At 48.1% G+C, this 15,147-nt stretch overlaps 1 protein-coding gene across 2 annotated transcripts in view; it reads left to right on the forward strand.

Moving 5' to 3' along the window:
* The window catches only part of MLLT1 (myeloid/lymphoid or mixed-lineage leukemia; translocated to, 1), a 36,452-nt gene that overhangs the window by 10,113 nt on the left and 11,192 nt on the right, over nucleotides 1–15,147 (forward strand). Inside the window, exons 5-7 of one of the 2 annotated variants that reach the window (XM_015420531.1) lie at nucleotides 3,136–3,261; nucleotides 8,689–9,246; nucleotides 11,452–11,548. In XM_015420531.1, coding sequence (XP_015276017.1) covers nucleotides 3,136–3,261; nucleotides 8,689–9,246; nucleotides 11,452–11,548 — 781 coding nt within the window. The remainder of the gene's footprint in view (nucleotides 1–3,135; nucleotides 3,262–8,688; nucleotides 9,247–11,451; nucleotides 11,549–15,147) is intronic. The other variant, XM_015420532.1, reaches the window with a different exon arrangement.

A 15,147-nucleotide genomic window follows, 5' to 3' on the forward strand; every position in this document is an offset into this window, starting at 1 on the left:
CCCTCCTTCCTAAGCTAAGACAAAAATGTGTGAGCCGGAAGCTAAAGAGCTAGCTCACACTCACTCAGCTTAGAGGGAACACTGGTCCCAACCGTTTTTATCATTCAAGGATGTGTCAGAATCACAGCCTATAATAAGATACACTCTTGCAAGAAGGTTTTATTTTATTAAAGCCATGAAACGGGTAGAACACAATCTCTGTCAGGAATGACACAATGGGCTTGCTACAGGTATAATAAAGGAAGTTCAAAATAGCTTGGGCCAATAGATATGATTCCCGCTGGCGCCAAAGGATTCCCCTCGCGCCCAAACCTTGGGAACACAACGGTTTGAACTAATTAAACAAGCATTCTATTCTCACGCTACATTGCATGATAGACTAAGCAAAAAGCCTCCAAGTACAAACCACCTGCTGCATTACTGATAAGTTGCCTTCAAAGCTCTGCAAGCGTACACAGAAAGGAATGCAGTTACAATTAAACGCAGGGGGGTAGGTGTGGGCATGCGCATATGAATTACTGGACATGAAGGCGAGGGGTTTTTTTTGGATACAACTCATAAGCAAAGAAAATACACTTGGCAGCTTGCTGACAGGATGTCTGGCTCGAGGTCAGTGATTATACCGTTGTGGTTGTCAAGGACATCAAGGTCTTTCTTGTGTAGTTCTTCTGTGTATTCTTGCCATCTTTTCCTAATCTCTTCTGCTTCTGTTAGGTCCCTACCGTTTTTATCCTTTATCATGGCCAGCTTTGCATGGAACGCTCCCTTGATATCTACCTGCATTGTTCATTCAGGAAGGCCTCCTTATCTCTCCTTGCTGTTCTCTGGAAATCTGCATTCAGTTGGGTAAATCTTTCCTTTTCAGCATGGGTTGTAGGTTATTAATAATGCATTGAACTGGCCCGAGTTGTGAACTGTAGGTGACCACCGGTGGAGTTCTGTTATCATTTACTTTGGGATTGTCTTGAAGCGAGCTGTCCCTGGGTATCATTCTGGCCTTTCCAATAATCTTTCTCACCATCTCAGTATGATATTGTAGTTGCAAAAATGCCTGTTGCAGATCCTGCAAGTGAGCATCTCTGTCTGAGGTGTAGGAGCAGATGCGACTGTAGCGTAGGGCTTGGCTATGCACAATGGATTGTTTCATATTGTAGTTGCAAAAATGCCTGTTGCAGATCCTTCAAGTGAGCATCTCTGTCTGAGGGGTTAGAGCAGATGCGACTGTAGCGTAGGGCTTGGCTATGCGCAATGGATTGTTTGATGTGATTGGGGTGGTAGCTGGAGGCCTGTAGATATGTCTGCTGATCAGTTGGTTTCCAGTATAATTTGGTACTTATGTGTCCCTCGTGTATTCATACTGTAGTGTCCAGGAAGTTCATTTCTCGTGCAGAGTAATTTTAGTGGGCAGCCTGGTGAAATCTCTCTCGAGGGCTTCTTTGCTATGGGTCCAGACAATAAAAATGTCACCAATGAATCATAAGTAAAGGAGAGGTACCCATGGGCAGGAGTTCAGAAAACGCTGTTCTGGATCCACCATGAAAATGTGTGCATACTGTGGAGCCAAGCGGGTGCCCAAGGCTGTGCCATTGATTTGGAGGTACAAGTTCTCACCAAACCTGAAGTAGCTGTGGGTGAGAACAGACGTGCAGAGTTCACTGGCAAGATCTGCCGTGTTGTTGTCAGGGATGATGTTGCTGATGGCTTGTTGTCCATCCTGATAGGGAATGTTGGTACATACAGGGTCAACATCCATGGTGGCTAGAATGCTGTTTTCTGGGAGATTGTCAATGGACTGCAGTTGCTTCAGGAAGTCTGAGGTATCACAGACATAGCTGGGGGCATTGATAAGGTATGGTCTCAGGATGGAGTCCATATATCCTGATACTCCTACAGTGATGGTGCCTATGCTTGAGACCAATGCTCCCTCTAAGCTGTGGAGTCTTGTGAGCAAAAATGATACTTTGTGAGCTGCTGGCATTAAAATAGTGAGCAAGCGATTTGGCTGCTGCATAAATTAGTTTGCTCTGGAGCCCTCCTTCCTGAGCTAAGACAACAATGTGTGAGCTGGAGGTGAAAGAACTGTGAGCTAGCTCACACTGACTCAGCTTAGAGGGAACACTGCTTGAGACAGTGGGCTGTCCAGAGTTGTCAGGTTTATGTATCTTTGGCAGGAGCTAGAAAGTGCCCGGTCAGAGTTCTTGGGGTGGTATCCGTATAAATTTGTTCCTGTACGTATGTTGGGACTTCCTTCATGATTTTGAGTTCTCACTGGTATTCATGGGTGGGGTCTGAGGTGTAAAGTAAAGAGACTTTCATCATAATTTTTTTAATTATTATTTCAGTTATAATAGAGTACAATACAACAGTGAGCTTCACATAAATAACACAGTGATTTGGTTAACTACATCGTAACTATGGCATTAACACTACAAACAGTTTGCAAATACTATTTTGTTGTTCTAATCTTAAGAATTTACCTTTGTAACTCAAAAATAGAGTAACTCCTGGTATATCACAGGTGTTTTTTCATGGGAAATTTTAAGTGACCTTTAAGGAGAGAACCACTTGGTAGGGTTAACGTATTACTCCGCTGCTGAATTGGTGCTGATAAGGGGTGGAAGCAGAGCCTCAGACTAGATCAATGGCAGCTTCATCTGTGGATCATGCTCTGGGGCACTGTGTGAAGCGGCCGTTGATCCCCGTAGCCCTGGCCATGTCTCCTCTGACCAGCAGCAGCTCTTGAGGCTTCCCTGCCTTCTGAGAACGGAGCCTCGGGGTGGGGTGGGGTGGGGAAGGTCTGCTCTCCCACTGAGCCCTGGCCCCACACTAGGATCAAAGAGAATGAATGGCACACTGGATTGTGCCTCTCGGTCATTTTATGTCTGTCTATCTGCGATTTTGGGCTGCTTCAGAAGCCCAGCAAATGGCTGCCAAGTTTGTCCCACAGTCTGTAATTCCAACACAATACAGAGCTGGTCGTTAGACTTCTGAATTTTGCACCCTTCCGTGTTCTGATGTTAGGTGCTCTGGGCAGCAGAGTGATCTCAGAGGTGAAAGTCTACGATGATCTTCACAGAGGGGCAGCCAGGTCTGAAACAGCAGTTGCTGATCGCTCACTTGCTCTTCCTTCCTTAGGTCATGGTGATGCCGGAAGGAGCAGAAACCGTGTCCCGGCCCAGCCCTGACTACCCCATGCTACCCACGATACCGCTGTCAGCTTTCTCTGATCCCAAGAAGACCAAACAGTCCCATGGGTCCAAGGTGAGTGGTTTTGGAGCAGTGAAGGGTGTGGTGCTCACATTTCCACAAGCATGCAACCTAGAAACTTGATTTCAAAACAAGTGCCGCAGAACCCCGTAAATCCAGGTGGCAGAACCGTAAATCCAGGTGGCAGTACATTGAGCTCTGCCTCTGCATTACGGTGGGTGGTTTGGACAGTGTTATCCCCCTAGCTCTCTCAGCCCCACCTACCTCCCTGGGTGTCTGTTGTGGGGAGGGGGAGGGAAAGGAGTCTGTAAGCCGCTCTGAGACTCCCTTGGGTAGTGAGGGGCGGGGTTTAAATCCAATCTCCTCTTCTTCTTGTGGGTTTGGCCAGTGGAATGTTGCTCGATCAGACATAGGACAAGTGTTTTTGCAATATTAACTTGAAAATTTTAATGATATGGTTCTAAACCAATTCCTATATGGTACGGAAATTTGGATTCAGGCCGCTTCTGAAAAAATGGATTCTGTCCAGTATGACTTTTCTGATGCTTATTGACTACTCCTAGATGTGTCTTGGACATAGCCCCTAGGGCGGAACTAGGCAAATTATCGATGGAAGCTAGGGCTTGGATTAAAGCATTTCTCTTCAAAGTAAAGGTTTTAAAATCTGAGGCAGGATGTAGTCTAGTTGGGCTTATCCAGGCAGATACACATTATAGCCAATGGGATCAACTATTGGAAAAGAAAATGAAATGCCTGGGAATAACAAATGATATGATTAAAAATACAGAAACTAAAGAGATTAGAAGGCAAATTTTAAAAATATGTAAGGAAATCGGATGTTACAAGTACGTCTGTTAGGGCACGAAGAGTATGTTCGACGCTCCATTTGGAAATCGCCCTCCCGATGCAACTGCCAAAATATTTTACATCAACGGCCCTTCCATCTCTGTGATTCTAGGATTCTATTCTGTGATTCTATACCTTTACTTGATAGGGATCTGATTAAGGGAGATTTGACTCTGGAAAGCTCCTACCCTGGAAATCTCGTTGGTGTCTACGATGCTACTGGACTTGACTCCAGCTGATCCACTGCAGACCGACACGGCCACACTCTGAAATACTTCAAAATACTTACCTTTAAAGCCCTGTATGGCCAGGGTTCAACATACCTGAGTGACCGCCATTCCCCCTACATACCCCAGAGAGCACTACAGTCGGGGGCGCAACATCGATTATTCCAGGGCCCCGGGAGGCCAGGCTCATGGCTACTAGAGCCAGGGCCTTCTCAGTGGCAGCTCCTTACTGGTGGAATGAGCTCCTGGATGAGATCCCTGCGGGATCTTGTGCAGTTCTGCAGGGCCTGCAAGACGGAGCTCTTTCACCAGGCCTTCCATTAGGACCACTATTAATATCTGTGGTGGAGGCTGACTGCAGAGAGATCGAGCCGAACTGCCTAGGAGCCTGTAATTGCCTGAGCCTGCATGACGTGTTACGCTATCTTGGTTAATAATCACTGAGTGCACTTGAATCGGAAATCGTTGATTGTTTAAATGCTTTAAATGTTTTAACAGTGTTACATGTTTTAAGTTTTAAATGTTTTGACTGTATATGAACCTTGGCACACTGTGCCAGGCAATGCGAGCCGCCCTGAGCCCGCTTGCGGGGAGGGCAGGTTATAAATACAACAAACAAATAAATAAATCATACTCTAATCGAACAGGCAGATTGCTCATATGATAAAATCGAAACCATCGAGCATATGATTATGGCATGCCCTATATTCAAAGAGTTGAGGGCTAATTTAGTCACCTTTTTACTTAAAGATGTGGAATGTCTAAATGTGTGAGCCCAGGTGTCGTGGCTACTATCGGATACCGACGATCGTGTCACCCTCTCAGTGGCAAAATGTATAAGTGCAATAATCAAATATAAGAGGAATAATACTGAATAAGGTCTTTTAAAATATTTTCTTTTGGTTCTAATTTCTGCTCAAGGTGATAGCTGTATGAGCAATATTAGACAGATAGGTAGGTAGATAGATGGAATTACAAAAGCAGGTACACCTAATTGTTGTTGTGCAACAAATCCTGTTGCTTTGAACATTGTTAGAACATCTAAGAAACCTTGGGTAAGGTTCCTATAAGTTGGGATTACTTCACTAAAGAGTTACTCTGGAGCAACCACCTGTTACAAAATCTTGGTGGGGAGTGACCTGAAAACGGAATAAACCACAGTGTCAACAGTGGTTTATGTAAACCTTTTTTTGGGGGGGTTGCCTTTCCGCCTGATTGGGTGGATTAGGTTCCCCAAGAGATATCTGACCTCTTTCTTTTAAAATTGGTTGTCTGAATGCTGACTGGTTCTCCCTACCTGGGGACGGTGGCAGCGGCAGTTTAAGAAGAGGGGGCTGCCCAGTGGGCCATGAACGACTTCTCCTGCCTAGCAGCAGGAGCACCCAGCTTTCTCCGCCTCCTCATGTCTCAGGAGGCCTCTTTCAGTAGAGCACGGCAAGGCTCTGGAGTGCTTTCCAAACTCTTGCCTCTCAAGCATGCCGGGTGTGCGGTGCTCCGTTTAGGAAAGTCCAGGGAAGGCGTTTTGGCTGCCCCCCCGAAACCCCACCATTCTATCTTTCTTTATTAGTTACAATCATAGACCAGTCACGATTGACACTCATAGTTATCAGCACATTTGCAAACAGTGAAATTCCCTGGCAGCCTGGCAGGCCAATTTCAATAGTAGAGACAATGAATAAGGAGACTTGACTAGCTGCTTCCTTGTTGGTCTTGCCGAGGGGCAGAATTTGGCCACCTGAGAGGTGATTTTGTTAGAACAATATGAAAGGGGGGAGGGAGATATTAAACTCATCAGATCTGCCTGGAAAATTCAATAGAATTGGAGTTATTAAAAACGGTAATAACATGGGAATAGTATAAAAACATAAACAAGAGAAAGTTAATAAAATTAGTAACATAACATAATGTTAATAAGAGAGTCATACAAAATAAGCCTTTTGATACTGTCCATGGGGTTTTCTTGGCAAAAATACTGGAGTGGGTTGCCACAAGGCAGTGATCCATGAGGGGGTCCCTTGGACTTGTCTTGTCCCTTGAGAGTCCCTTGGACTGCAAGAAGATCAAATCAATCAATCCTAAAAGAAATAACCCTGACTGTTCCCTGGAAGGCCAGATAATAAAACTGAAGCTCAAATACTTTGGCCACCAAATGAGAAGGGAGCACTCACTGGAGAAGACCCTGATGCTGGGAAAGACTGAAGGTCAAAGAAGACGGGGACGGCAAAGGATGAGATGGTTAGACAGTGTCATAGATGCAACGAACATGAAGTTGAGCCAACTTCAGAGGACGGCGGAAGACCGGAAGGCCTGGCGTGATCTGGTCCATGGGGTCGCGAAGAGTCGGACTCGACTGAGCGACTGAACAACAACAAAACAAAATAAGCTTACGTTTTCTAGTAGCTAAGCAACAAAATTTTGCCACAGAGCAAGTCACTGAGCTCTGAACGTCTTTTAACAGGAATTTATGAAGGACTTCTGGCCTAAAGTCAAGATAAGACTGCAGAGGGCTAAATCTAGACAGAAGGGGTAGTATAAGATGGTCTCGTTCCTCCTGAAAGAATCTGCAGAACAGGAGGACATGAGTAATTGATTCCACCATATTAGCCATGCATGGGCATGTATGTTCATGCATTGGAACTCGAGTGAATATCCCTTGCAGTACAGCGGAAGGGAGCGCCTCAAAGCGGGCTCTGGAAAAGGCCCATCTATAGGGAAACCCCACCATTCCAAGCCACTGCCTTGCCTCACCTCATTATACGTTATAGAACCAACCACAGAAGGTGGCAAATAGGAAAAGCTCAGAGACAGGGCTAGATTTGCCCTGGCTGCTCCACAGGTCTCCTTCCTGTGCTTGCTAACAGTTAGCTGGTTGCCTTAGTGCCATAGATTCAAGTTCAGTAGCAGCTTAGAGGCCAACAGTATTTTCGAGTGTAAGCTTTCGAAATTCTTGAGAATCTTGAAAATATCTTGACAATTCCCTGAAAATCTTTGTTGGTCTCTAAGGGGCCGCCGGATTTGAATCTACCTGTTCCACTGCAGACGAGCAGGGCCACCCTCTCAAAACAGTGAAATAATAAAGGTGATCTGTTGCCTACACAGAGGGTTTCTTGGGTGCAAGAGATAACTCGTCCGTGTTTCGGCCACTCGACTGGCACGCCAACTCCACAGCAGGGGGCGGAACTCCTGCTTTCAGAAAGGCCCGGGGTTTTGATCCTAGACTTCTGCCTCCATAGCGATGCTGAAGAATCCCCAATCTTCCCACGAGTATGGAACTCTGAAAAGAGCCCTCTTGCCACCCCCCCCCCCCCCCCCTGCTGTTTAAACCAGCTTGGTAGTGAATGTTTGGCTTCGGTCATACATGTTTAAGGAAGCTTAACTGTGATGGCTGGATGTGCGTCCAGTAGCTGCCTGAGAGACCAACAAGATTTTCAGAGTGTGAACTTTTCACGAGTCAGAGCTCCCTTCCTCAGGTCTCTGAGGTGCTGTTGGATTCATATTTAGCTGTTCAACTGCACACCGACATGGCTGCCCTCTGTAATTAACCAGTTCAGTTCGATTTTTATTACATCGACCCAGAGGCCATTACAAATGAGAACAAACATGAAATAACAATGGGTAATTGAGAGCCAGTTTGGTGTAGTGGTTAGGAGCACGGACTCTAATCTGGAAGAACCAGGTTTGATTTCCCACTCCTCCACGTGCAGCTGCTAGTGTGACCTTGGGTCAGTTACAAGTTCTCTCAGAGCTGTTCTCTCACAAGCAGTGCTCAAAATAGCTCTCTCAGCCCCACCTACCTCACAGGGTGTCTGTTGTGGGGAGGGGAAGGGGAAGGAAATTGTAAGCGGCTCTGAGACTCCTTCGGGTAGCGCAGGGCGGGGTATAAATCCAATCGCTTTTCCTTCTAAACAAAACAATAAAACTGCATTGCTCCCATGCATTGTTAAAAGTTAACGTTTCCATAAAAAATAATTAAATAAGTAGTCCTTCAGATATTTGTGCTAAAGAAAAGAATTATATTTTGCTGGCCTAGTCTTTGGACACGAGCTTGGATTGAATTTTCTTGGCAGCTAAGGCAAAAGGGGAACCTGTAATTAACGGCGATGTGCTCCTTAGAACTGCCGAGCCATGGCTTGGGACCGGCCAGCCAATGGCAGCTGGCGTGGAGTGAGTTTGCGCTCAGCCCGATGTCCAAATTGACGGACTTGAGTGCCCACTCTCGCTCTGCTTCTGGAGGCTTTTTTGCCCTGTGGCAGACACTTGGCTCCAAGCTGGGGCACATGGGGAAGTAACAACCCTGCTTTGGTTTCTGAACTTGTGCAGTCCCTGGGTTGTCGCGATGTCTGAGCTGAGTGTTTTCAGGAGCCTCGGGCTTCCGTCCAGTAACCTTTCCCCCTTCTCTCTCTCTCAGGAGGCAGGCAAAGACGGGAGCAAAGCTTCCAAGCCACACAAAGTGACCCGGGAACATCGTGAGCGGCCCCGGAAGGACTCTGAGAGCAAAGCCTCCTCCAAAGACCCGGAGAGGGAGCCCGGCAAGCCCTCGAAGGACTCCTCCTCGAGGAAAGCGGCTGAGAACAAAGCACCCAAGGAGGAGAAGCCCCTCCCCAAAGCGGCCTTCAAGGAGCCCAAGCTGGCCCTGAAGGAGCCCAAGCTGGAGAATGCCTCGCCCAAGGGGGGAGCCCCGCAGGCCGAGCCGAAGCCCTCCAACAAGAGGCCCTCGGCAGTGGAGTCGCCCAAGCCCAGTGCCAAGAAGCCGAAGAAGAGCAGCTCCAAGGGACCCAAGACCGTCCCGGCCACCTCGCCCCGCACCTTGTCTTACGCCGAGAAGCGGCCACCCAAGGAGAAGTCCAGCGCCAAAGCGGAGAAGGTGAAGGCAGAGAGCGAGCCCAAGGCCATCAAGAAGCCTGTGGAGGTGGCGGCGGTGGCGGAGGAGTCCAATTCAGAGGACGAAGCTTCTCTGAAATCGGAGGTGAGAGGCCGGCGAGCTCTGGCGGGGGCGGGAGGGGTTTGCTTTTGACAGGTCTGCTTACCAAACGGTGTCCAATAGGAAGAGAGGCCGTTGGGATTGCTGGCAGTTGTCTTTATACACATGCGTCACTCCCCTTCCCATGAGCCTCTTGGCCGGGTCCAAGGACCTGCCGGCTTGTGCAGTTGGAGTGGATCTGTGGCTGACTGGGATGCACCCACGAGGGTCACGGAATGCGAAGTCAGGTGAATCAGGCCCCACGTCAAGGCTGTTAAATTGAGGAACCAGCCGAGGGGAAGAAAAGGGATTGTTTCTGCCTTTCTCCAGAGCTAAGAGTGCTCTTATCCCTCCCTCCGTGGTGACCCCCAAGGTCAGTGTATCAATAGGCAGACAGTTGATCTCAGTCAATCAATCTCAGTCAGTCTTTATTAAAAACGGTTGTGGACCAACAACAAGTCACAATTCACATAATTCACAGTAAATAGAGGTATAATACAGTAGGTAGACAATAATTGAGTGAATAGATACAAAATTATTAGAATATTAAAATTCTTCAGTACCTAAAGCTTTCTGTTGAAACTTTCTGATCTGTCTGGTTTGGTATCCTGGAAATGCTTTAAGCAGATTTTTTTATACTGGAAGGGGTTGAACCTGAGCTCTTCCATGTCTAAAGCATGGACTTTCAGAGCCCTTGGTGTAAGCTGCCGTCTTTTGTCTGTGGCTCCAGATTGACTGCTCGTGACGGCTTGAGTGGACTGTACAGGCTTGAGTGGACTGGCCTGAGATCTTCTGACCGGAGATCCAGGGGTTGAATACTGGCTCTGGTAGTCACTCAATCCAAAGCGTGTCTTACGCCTAGCAGATGCTCTGATTGTCCACCCCTGGTGGCTAAAAGCGGAGTGTGCAGATTTTTTTCCTTCACAAACCTATTTATTTTCTAAAAATTATATCTTGTGTGCTTGACTCCTTCTGGTTTAGGACACATAAGCCAGAAGGAAAAAATGCAATAAGTAGGCTAAATAGAAAGCCATAACTGTTTAAAACAGAACAACACCTCAGTGAAAAGCCTGTGCAGAAACGAACTTCTTACTTAAAATCCATGTGAGTAGGTACCCAGGGTGAACCTCCTTTGGGAGGGAGTTCCATAAGCAGGGTGCCACCACAGAGAAGGCCATTCCTGGCACTTTGTCAAGGTCCTTAGCCAGGTTACTCAACACAGGGCTTCATGAGACAATAACTGTTTATTGGTAAATCCAGTACTAGAGACATGTGTACAGCTTGTGTCAGCAATACTAGGGCCTCTGACTTGTACTAGAATCAAACATCCCCCCCGGTAAGCATGAACCAATGGATACATCTCGTGCGCGTGGGCAGAAGCAAGCAGGCAAAGCAAAAGCCGTTAACTTTCCCAGCTGAGAAAACTGCAGCTGGAGCATCTACAAGGTCAAGCATAAGATAGCAAACAGTTGGTGAGCCAGGGAGAGCTGAGACAGAAAACGGGAGGGCACCCCTCCACATTCCAGACCTATGACAGGGCTACCTGACATCTTGTAGCACCTGTACCTAATATATTTCTCCAGTGAGGCACAGTGAAGGGAGCCTGTCCGACAAATCTTTATGCAAAACGGCTATATAAGTCGAACTCTCTGTCGTCCTGGTTCAGTATTGTCTCCTCCGACTGTCAGTGGTGTCTCAGACCAAGACACATCTTTCCCGAGTTCCTTTCGCTCGGGATTGAACCCTGGGACCTCCTGCATACAAAGCTGGGACTCGAAGACTGGAGCTGTCAGCTGAAAGCAAAAGAGTGTAGTTTTAGATGCACTGTACCAAAGGGCCGTGGCCCTTCTGCAAGAATTTGTATATTGATCTGTCCACATCCTCTGACCAGTAGTGGCTTTCCAAGGTCTTGGACAGGGAAAGGTCTCTCCTGGTTCTCAAGATCCCTTAGCTGGACTTGCCTAAGATTGGACCTTGGCACTGGCCTCCTCTGCGTGCAAAGCAAGGCCCCTCTCCAAAGACGGGTTGCTTATTGGTCCACAGTGGCGAGTGAGAAAGGCGTGGTTATAACGTCTTCCTCCTAGCTACTTAGAAAAAGCTCTGCAGCAAATAACGGGGGAGCGGGGTGTGTGTGTGAGGTCAGTGCTGTCATCCTGTCTTCCTCATACGTCTCAGAGGGTTTAAGATTCTGCTTGTCTCTCCTTTCTATGGGGGGTGAAGTCTGCCGCATCCAGTCCATCGAACTCCAGCTCTGGCTCGGACTCCAGCTCCGACTCTGATTTCGAGCCGTCTCAGAACCACAGCCAAGGTGCGTTGCGGTTTGGAAACCTCACGTGAGTCTTGGTGCAAATTAAACCTACCCTGCCTGAAAGTCCGGGCTTCTTGCTGTTTTTTCAGATGACAGTTGCTGCCGTTTCCACAGCGCTTTAGAGGGACTCGGAGGGCTTTGCGATTCCTCTGTGATTGTTGTCATGGTCCCGCTATTGCAGATGGGGAGGGGAGGGGAGATGATGGGGTTGAGGGGGCAGTAGCTCACCTTCTAAAGGGGGTGGGTGGCTCCTCCTGTCTGATGTCCTTTGTCTGTCCCCTGGCTCCTCCTAATCCCTGCAGCACTGGCTGTTTCCCATCCCTGGTACCTGGGAATCCTTTTAAATTGGAGATGCTGGCTCTTGAACCTGGGGCCCTTCTGCCGGCAAGCCAGGTGCTCCAGCACTGAGCCGTGCATCTCAACGCAGAGGATCACTTATTTATTTATTTCATCAGACTTGTATCCCGCCCTCCCCACGCTGTAGGCTCAGGACGGGCTCCAAACATACAACATACAGATCTGCAACTAGTGCAGATTTACAATAAAAGCACATTTCAAAAAAAAAATTCCAATAAAATCAATAAAGCCACAACACTCTAAAACAACAGTGTGCCTCAGAAGACATTGATTAATTCCTTAATCGATTAATTAAATGCTGTGGTTAATTGATCGATTAATTGGTTAATTAAGTGCTGTGGTTCCAGTTGGCTTCTAGGATCTGCGGTAACTGGGGGGGGGGGGCAGAACGAGGTGTGTGCCCGCCGCCTCAACTAAAGGCCCGGCAGAAGAGCTCCGTCTTACAGGCCCTGAGGAACTGTAGCCAGTCCCACGGGGCCCTGATCTCATAAGGTAGCTCGTTCCACCAGATGGGCCGGGACCAAGAAGGATTCACAGCTCAAGTTCTTAATCCCTGCTAAAGAACGTACAAAACTGTCTTACGGCCTGGTCCCTTGAGTCCTCTATTGTCTCTTCCGACTGGCAGTGGATCTCAGGCGGAGAAAGGTCTTTCCCACTGCCTGAGTGTGCTTGCTGGGAATTGATCCTGGATGCGCACGGGCCTGACCGCTGAATTCTGGGTTCCCCGGCTGAAAGCAGAAAAGCATGGCTGTGGAACGTGCTCTCCCTCCTGAGCGATGGTCATACTCCCCTAGACTGAAGAGCTAGGGTCTTTCATCACGTTTGCTAACTTTAACTGGGAGTGCCGAGAATCCATTGGCACCTTCTCCTTGCACCGCGGTGCTCTGCCACCGAGCTGGGGCCCCTCTGGCGAACAGCAGAAGAGCCACCCCTGTATTCTTCCACTCACGCAGCTGCTTTGTACCATTGCGCCATCTAGCTTGGTATTGTCTGCTCTGATGGTCGGAAACTCTCCCGAGGTCTGGGCAGAGGGAGGACTTCCCTGGCACCCGTGACTTGAGGGCCTCACGCGGGGGGATTACACCCCTGGTCCCTTCTGTGCAACACGCATGCTTTGCCCCCACAGCCCTTCCCCTAGGCTAAGAACAGTCCGAGGGAGCACATTTTGAGTGTTTGCAATATTATAGCTTAGATCCTAACTGTATTTTCCTGCAGCGGAAAAGCAGGAAAGTGTGTGTCAATTTTCAGAGACTCCCCTCTCCCACTGTGGGCCCCCACTTTCCCCTCACAGTGTCAGTGAACCCGGAACAGTATGATTTGGGGGAGGGGGGCAGCAGGGGGCAGCAGGGGGGGGGAGGGAGGCGGGAAGGTTTGTTTCTGCAAGTGGCTCTCTGCTCATGCTAGATACGATCAAAGGGTCTTAGTTCTGCGCTCCGTGCAAAGCAGGCCAGCATTTGCACCCTTGTTGCTGATAGGCGAGGTGGAGGGGCTCCGGGCCCCCCTGTGGAGCTCATGGGAGAGCTGGGATGCCAACCAGGGGCTTCCCGGTCCGTGGCTCAGTTCCTCGGCTGCTGCACGTCAACAGCCCATTGAGGCATCAAGCCCGAGGAGGGGAAGAAATGAAGACCCGACAACACGGAGGGTAAAGGGCTCCCAGGGCAGGCCAAGGCTGTTCTGCCTGCTGCTCTTTAGGCTAAGTTAAACAAACGGGAACGAGGAGGAATTACAGACAAAAAACAAGAATCACTCCCCAGAGACCAAAAATCAGTAGCCATCATCAATGCTCCCTTCTAAGCTGCGGAGTCTTGTGAGCAAAAATTCTACTTTGTGAGCTGCTAGGATTAAAGCTGTGAGCGGGCGATTTGGCTGCTGCATGAATTAGTTTGCTCTGGAGCCATCCTTCCTGAGCTTAGACAAAAATGGGTGAGCCGGAGGCTGAGCTAGCTCACACTAACTCAGCTTAGAGGGAACACTGGTTATCAATACATGGAACTACAGTGTAATTGAAATAAAGGATCATAACAATCACATGTAAATGAACATGAATACCCTTAAAGGTAAAGGTAAAGGTTCCCTTGCTCGAAAGCCAGTCGAATCCGACTCTAGGGTTGTGGTGCTCATCTCCGTTTCAAAGCCGAAGAGCCAGCGCTGTCCGAAGACGTTTCCGTGGTCATGTGGCCGGCATGACTAAACACCAAGGTGCACGGAACGCTGCTACCTTCCCACCGAAGTGGTACCTGTTTATCTACTTGCAATTTCTTGCTTTCGAACTGCTAGGTTGGCAGGAGCTGGAACTAGAGATGGGAGCTCACTCCATCATGCGGCACCCGGGTCTCGAACCGCTGAACTACTGACCTTCCACAGCCTGCAGTTCAGCGTCTTATCCACTTGAGCCACCGCAGCTCCTCTGCATACTCTTAAGCATTACAAAAATTCCACAAGAGATGGCAAGTATATTAAGCATAATATGAACTACAAACTCTATAGAATTTAAAGCTGACAAAGACAATGTGACTGAAGAGAATACTGTCTAATGACCATGAATTTTAAAGGGAGACGACAGCAATGCCGCTGCAGTTGTTCATCTCTCGTCAAGTCAAGTTCTCAAGTTAGCCTTTATTGACATAAACTGTCAATACAGATGATACAATCTAAGAGCAGATTAAAAACACACCTATAAAAATACTATCTCCGTTGTACAATTTAAGAGCAGATTACATCTATAAAAATACTATGTCTCTAGGACTCTTTGGCACAGCTTTAAAGCAGAGTGGAGAAACTCGGCCACCTTCTCAGAGATGTTGGAGCAGAAGTCTGTGTACCTTAAGTGCACCAGGGCAATCCACCACACTGCTTAAAGTCGAATGTAAATATATATGCCTTAGATCCACATACAGGTGACAATGTAGAAGGACATGAGTAGTTGTTTATCTCTGCTGCAGTTGTTTATCTCTTCTCTTGCTGGGGGGGGCGGTGGCGGGTCGCATAACACCTGCGGTGGCATCTCTGTCGCCTTCATGGTGCTGACCTTAAAGTTTAGAGAAGAGAAGCATAGACTGAGGCGGCTCATCATCTTCATCGCATCTCCTTTAAAAGTCGTGGTCATTAGATCTACCATATTTTCCGGCGTATAAAATGACTTTTTAACCCCAGGGAAATCTTCTCAGAAAAGGGGGGTCGTCTTATACGCCCAGTCGTTTTATACGCCGGAAGGCTTCCCCTTCCCTTGGTTAGGCAGAACG

Source organism: Gekko japonicus, unplaced genomic scaffold, assembly GCF_001447785.1.
Source record: "Gekko japonicus isolate JY-2015 unplaced genomic scaffold, Gekko_japonicus_V1.1 scaffold632, whole genome shotgun sequence".
NCBI classification, from domain to species: Eukaryota; Metazoa; Chordata; class Lepidosauria; order Squamata; family Gekkonidae; genus Gekko; species Gekko japonicus.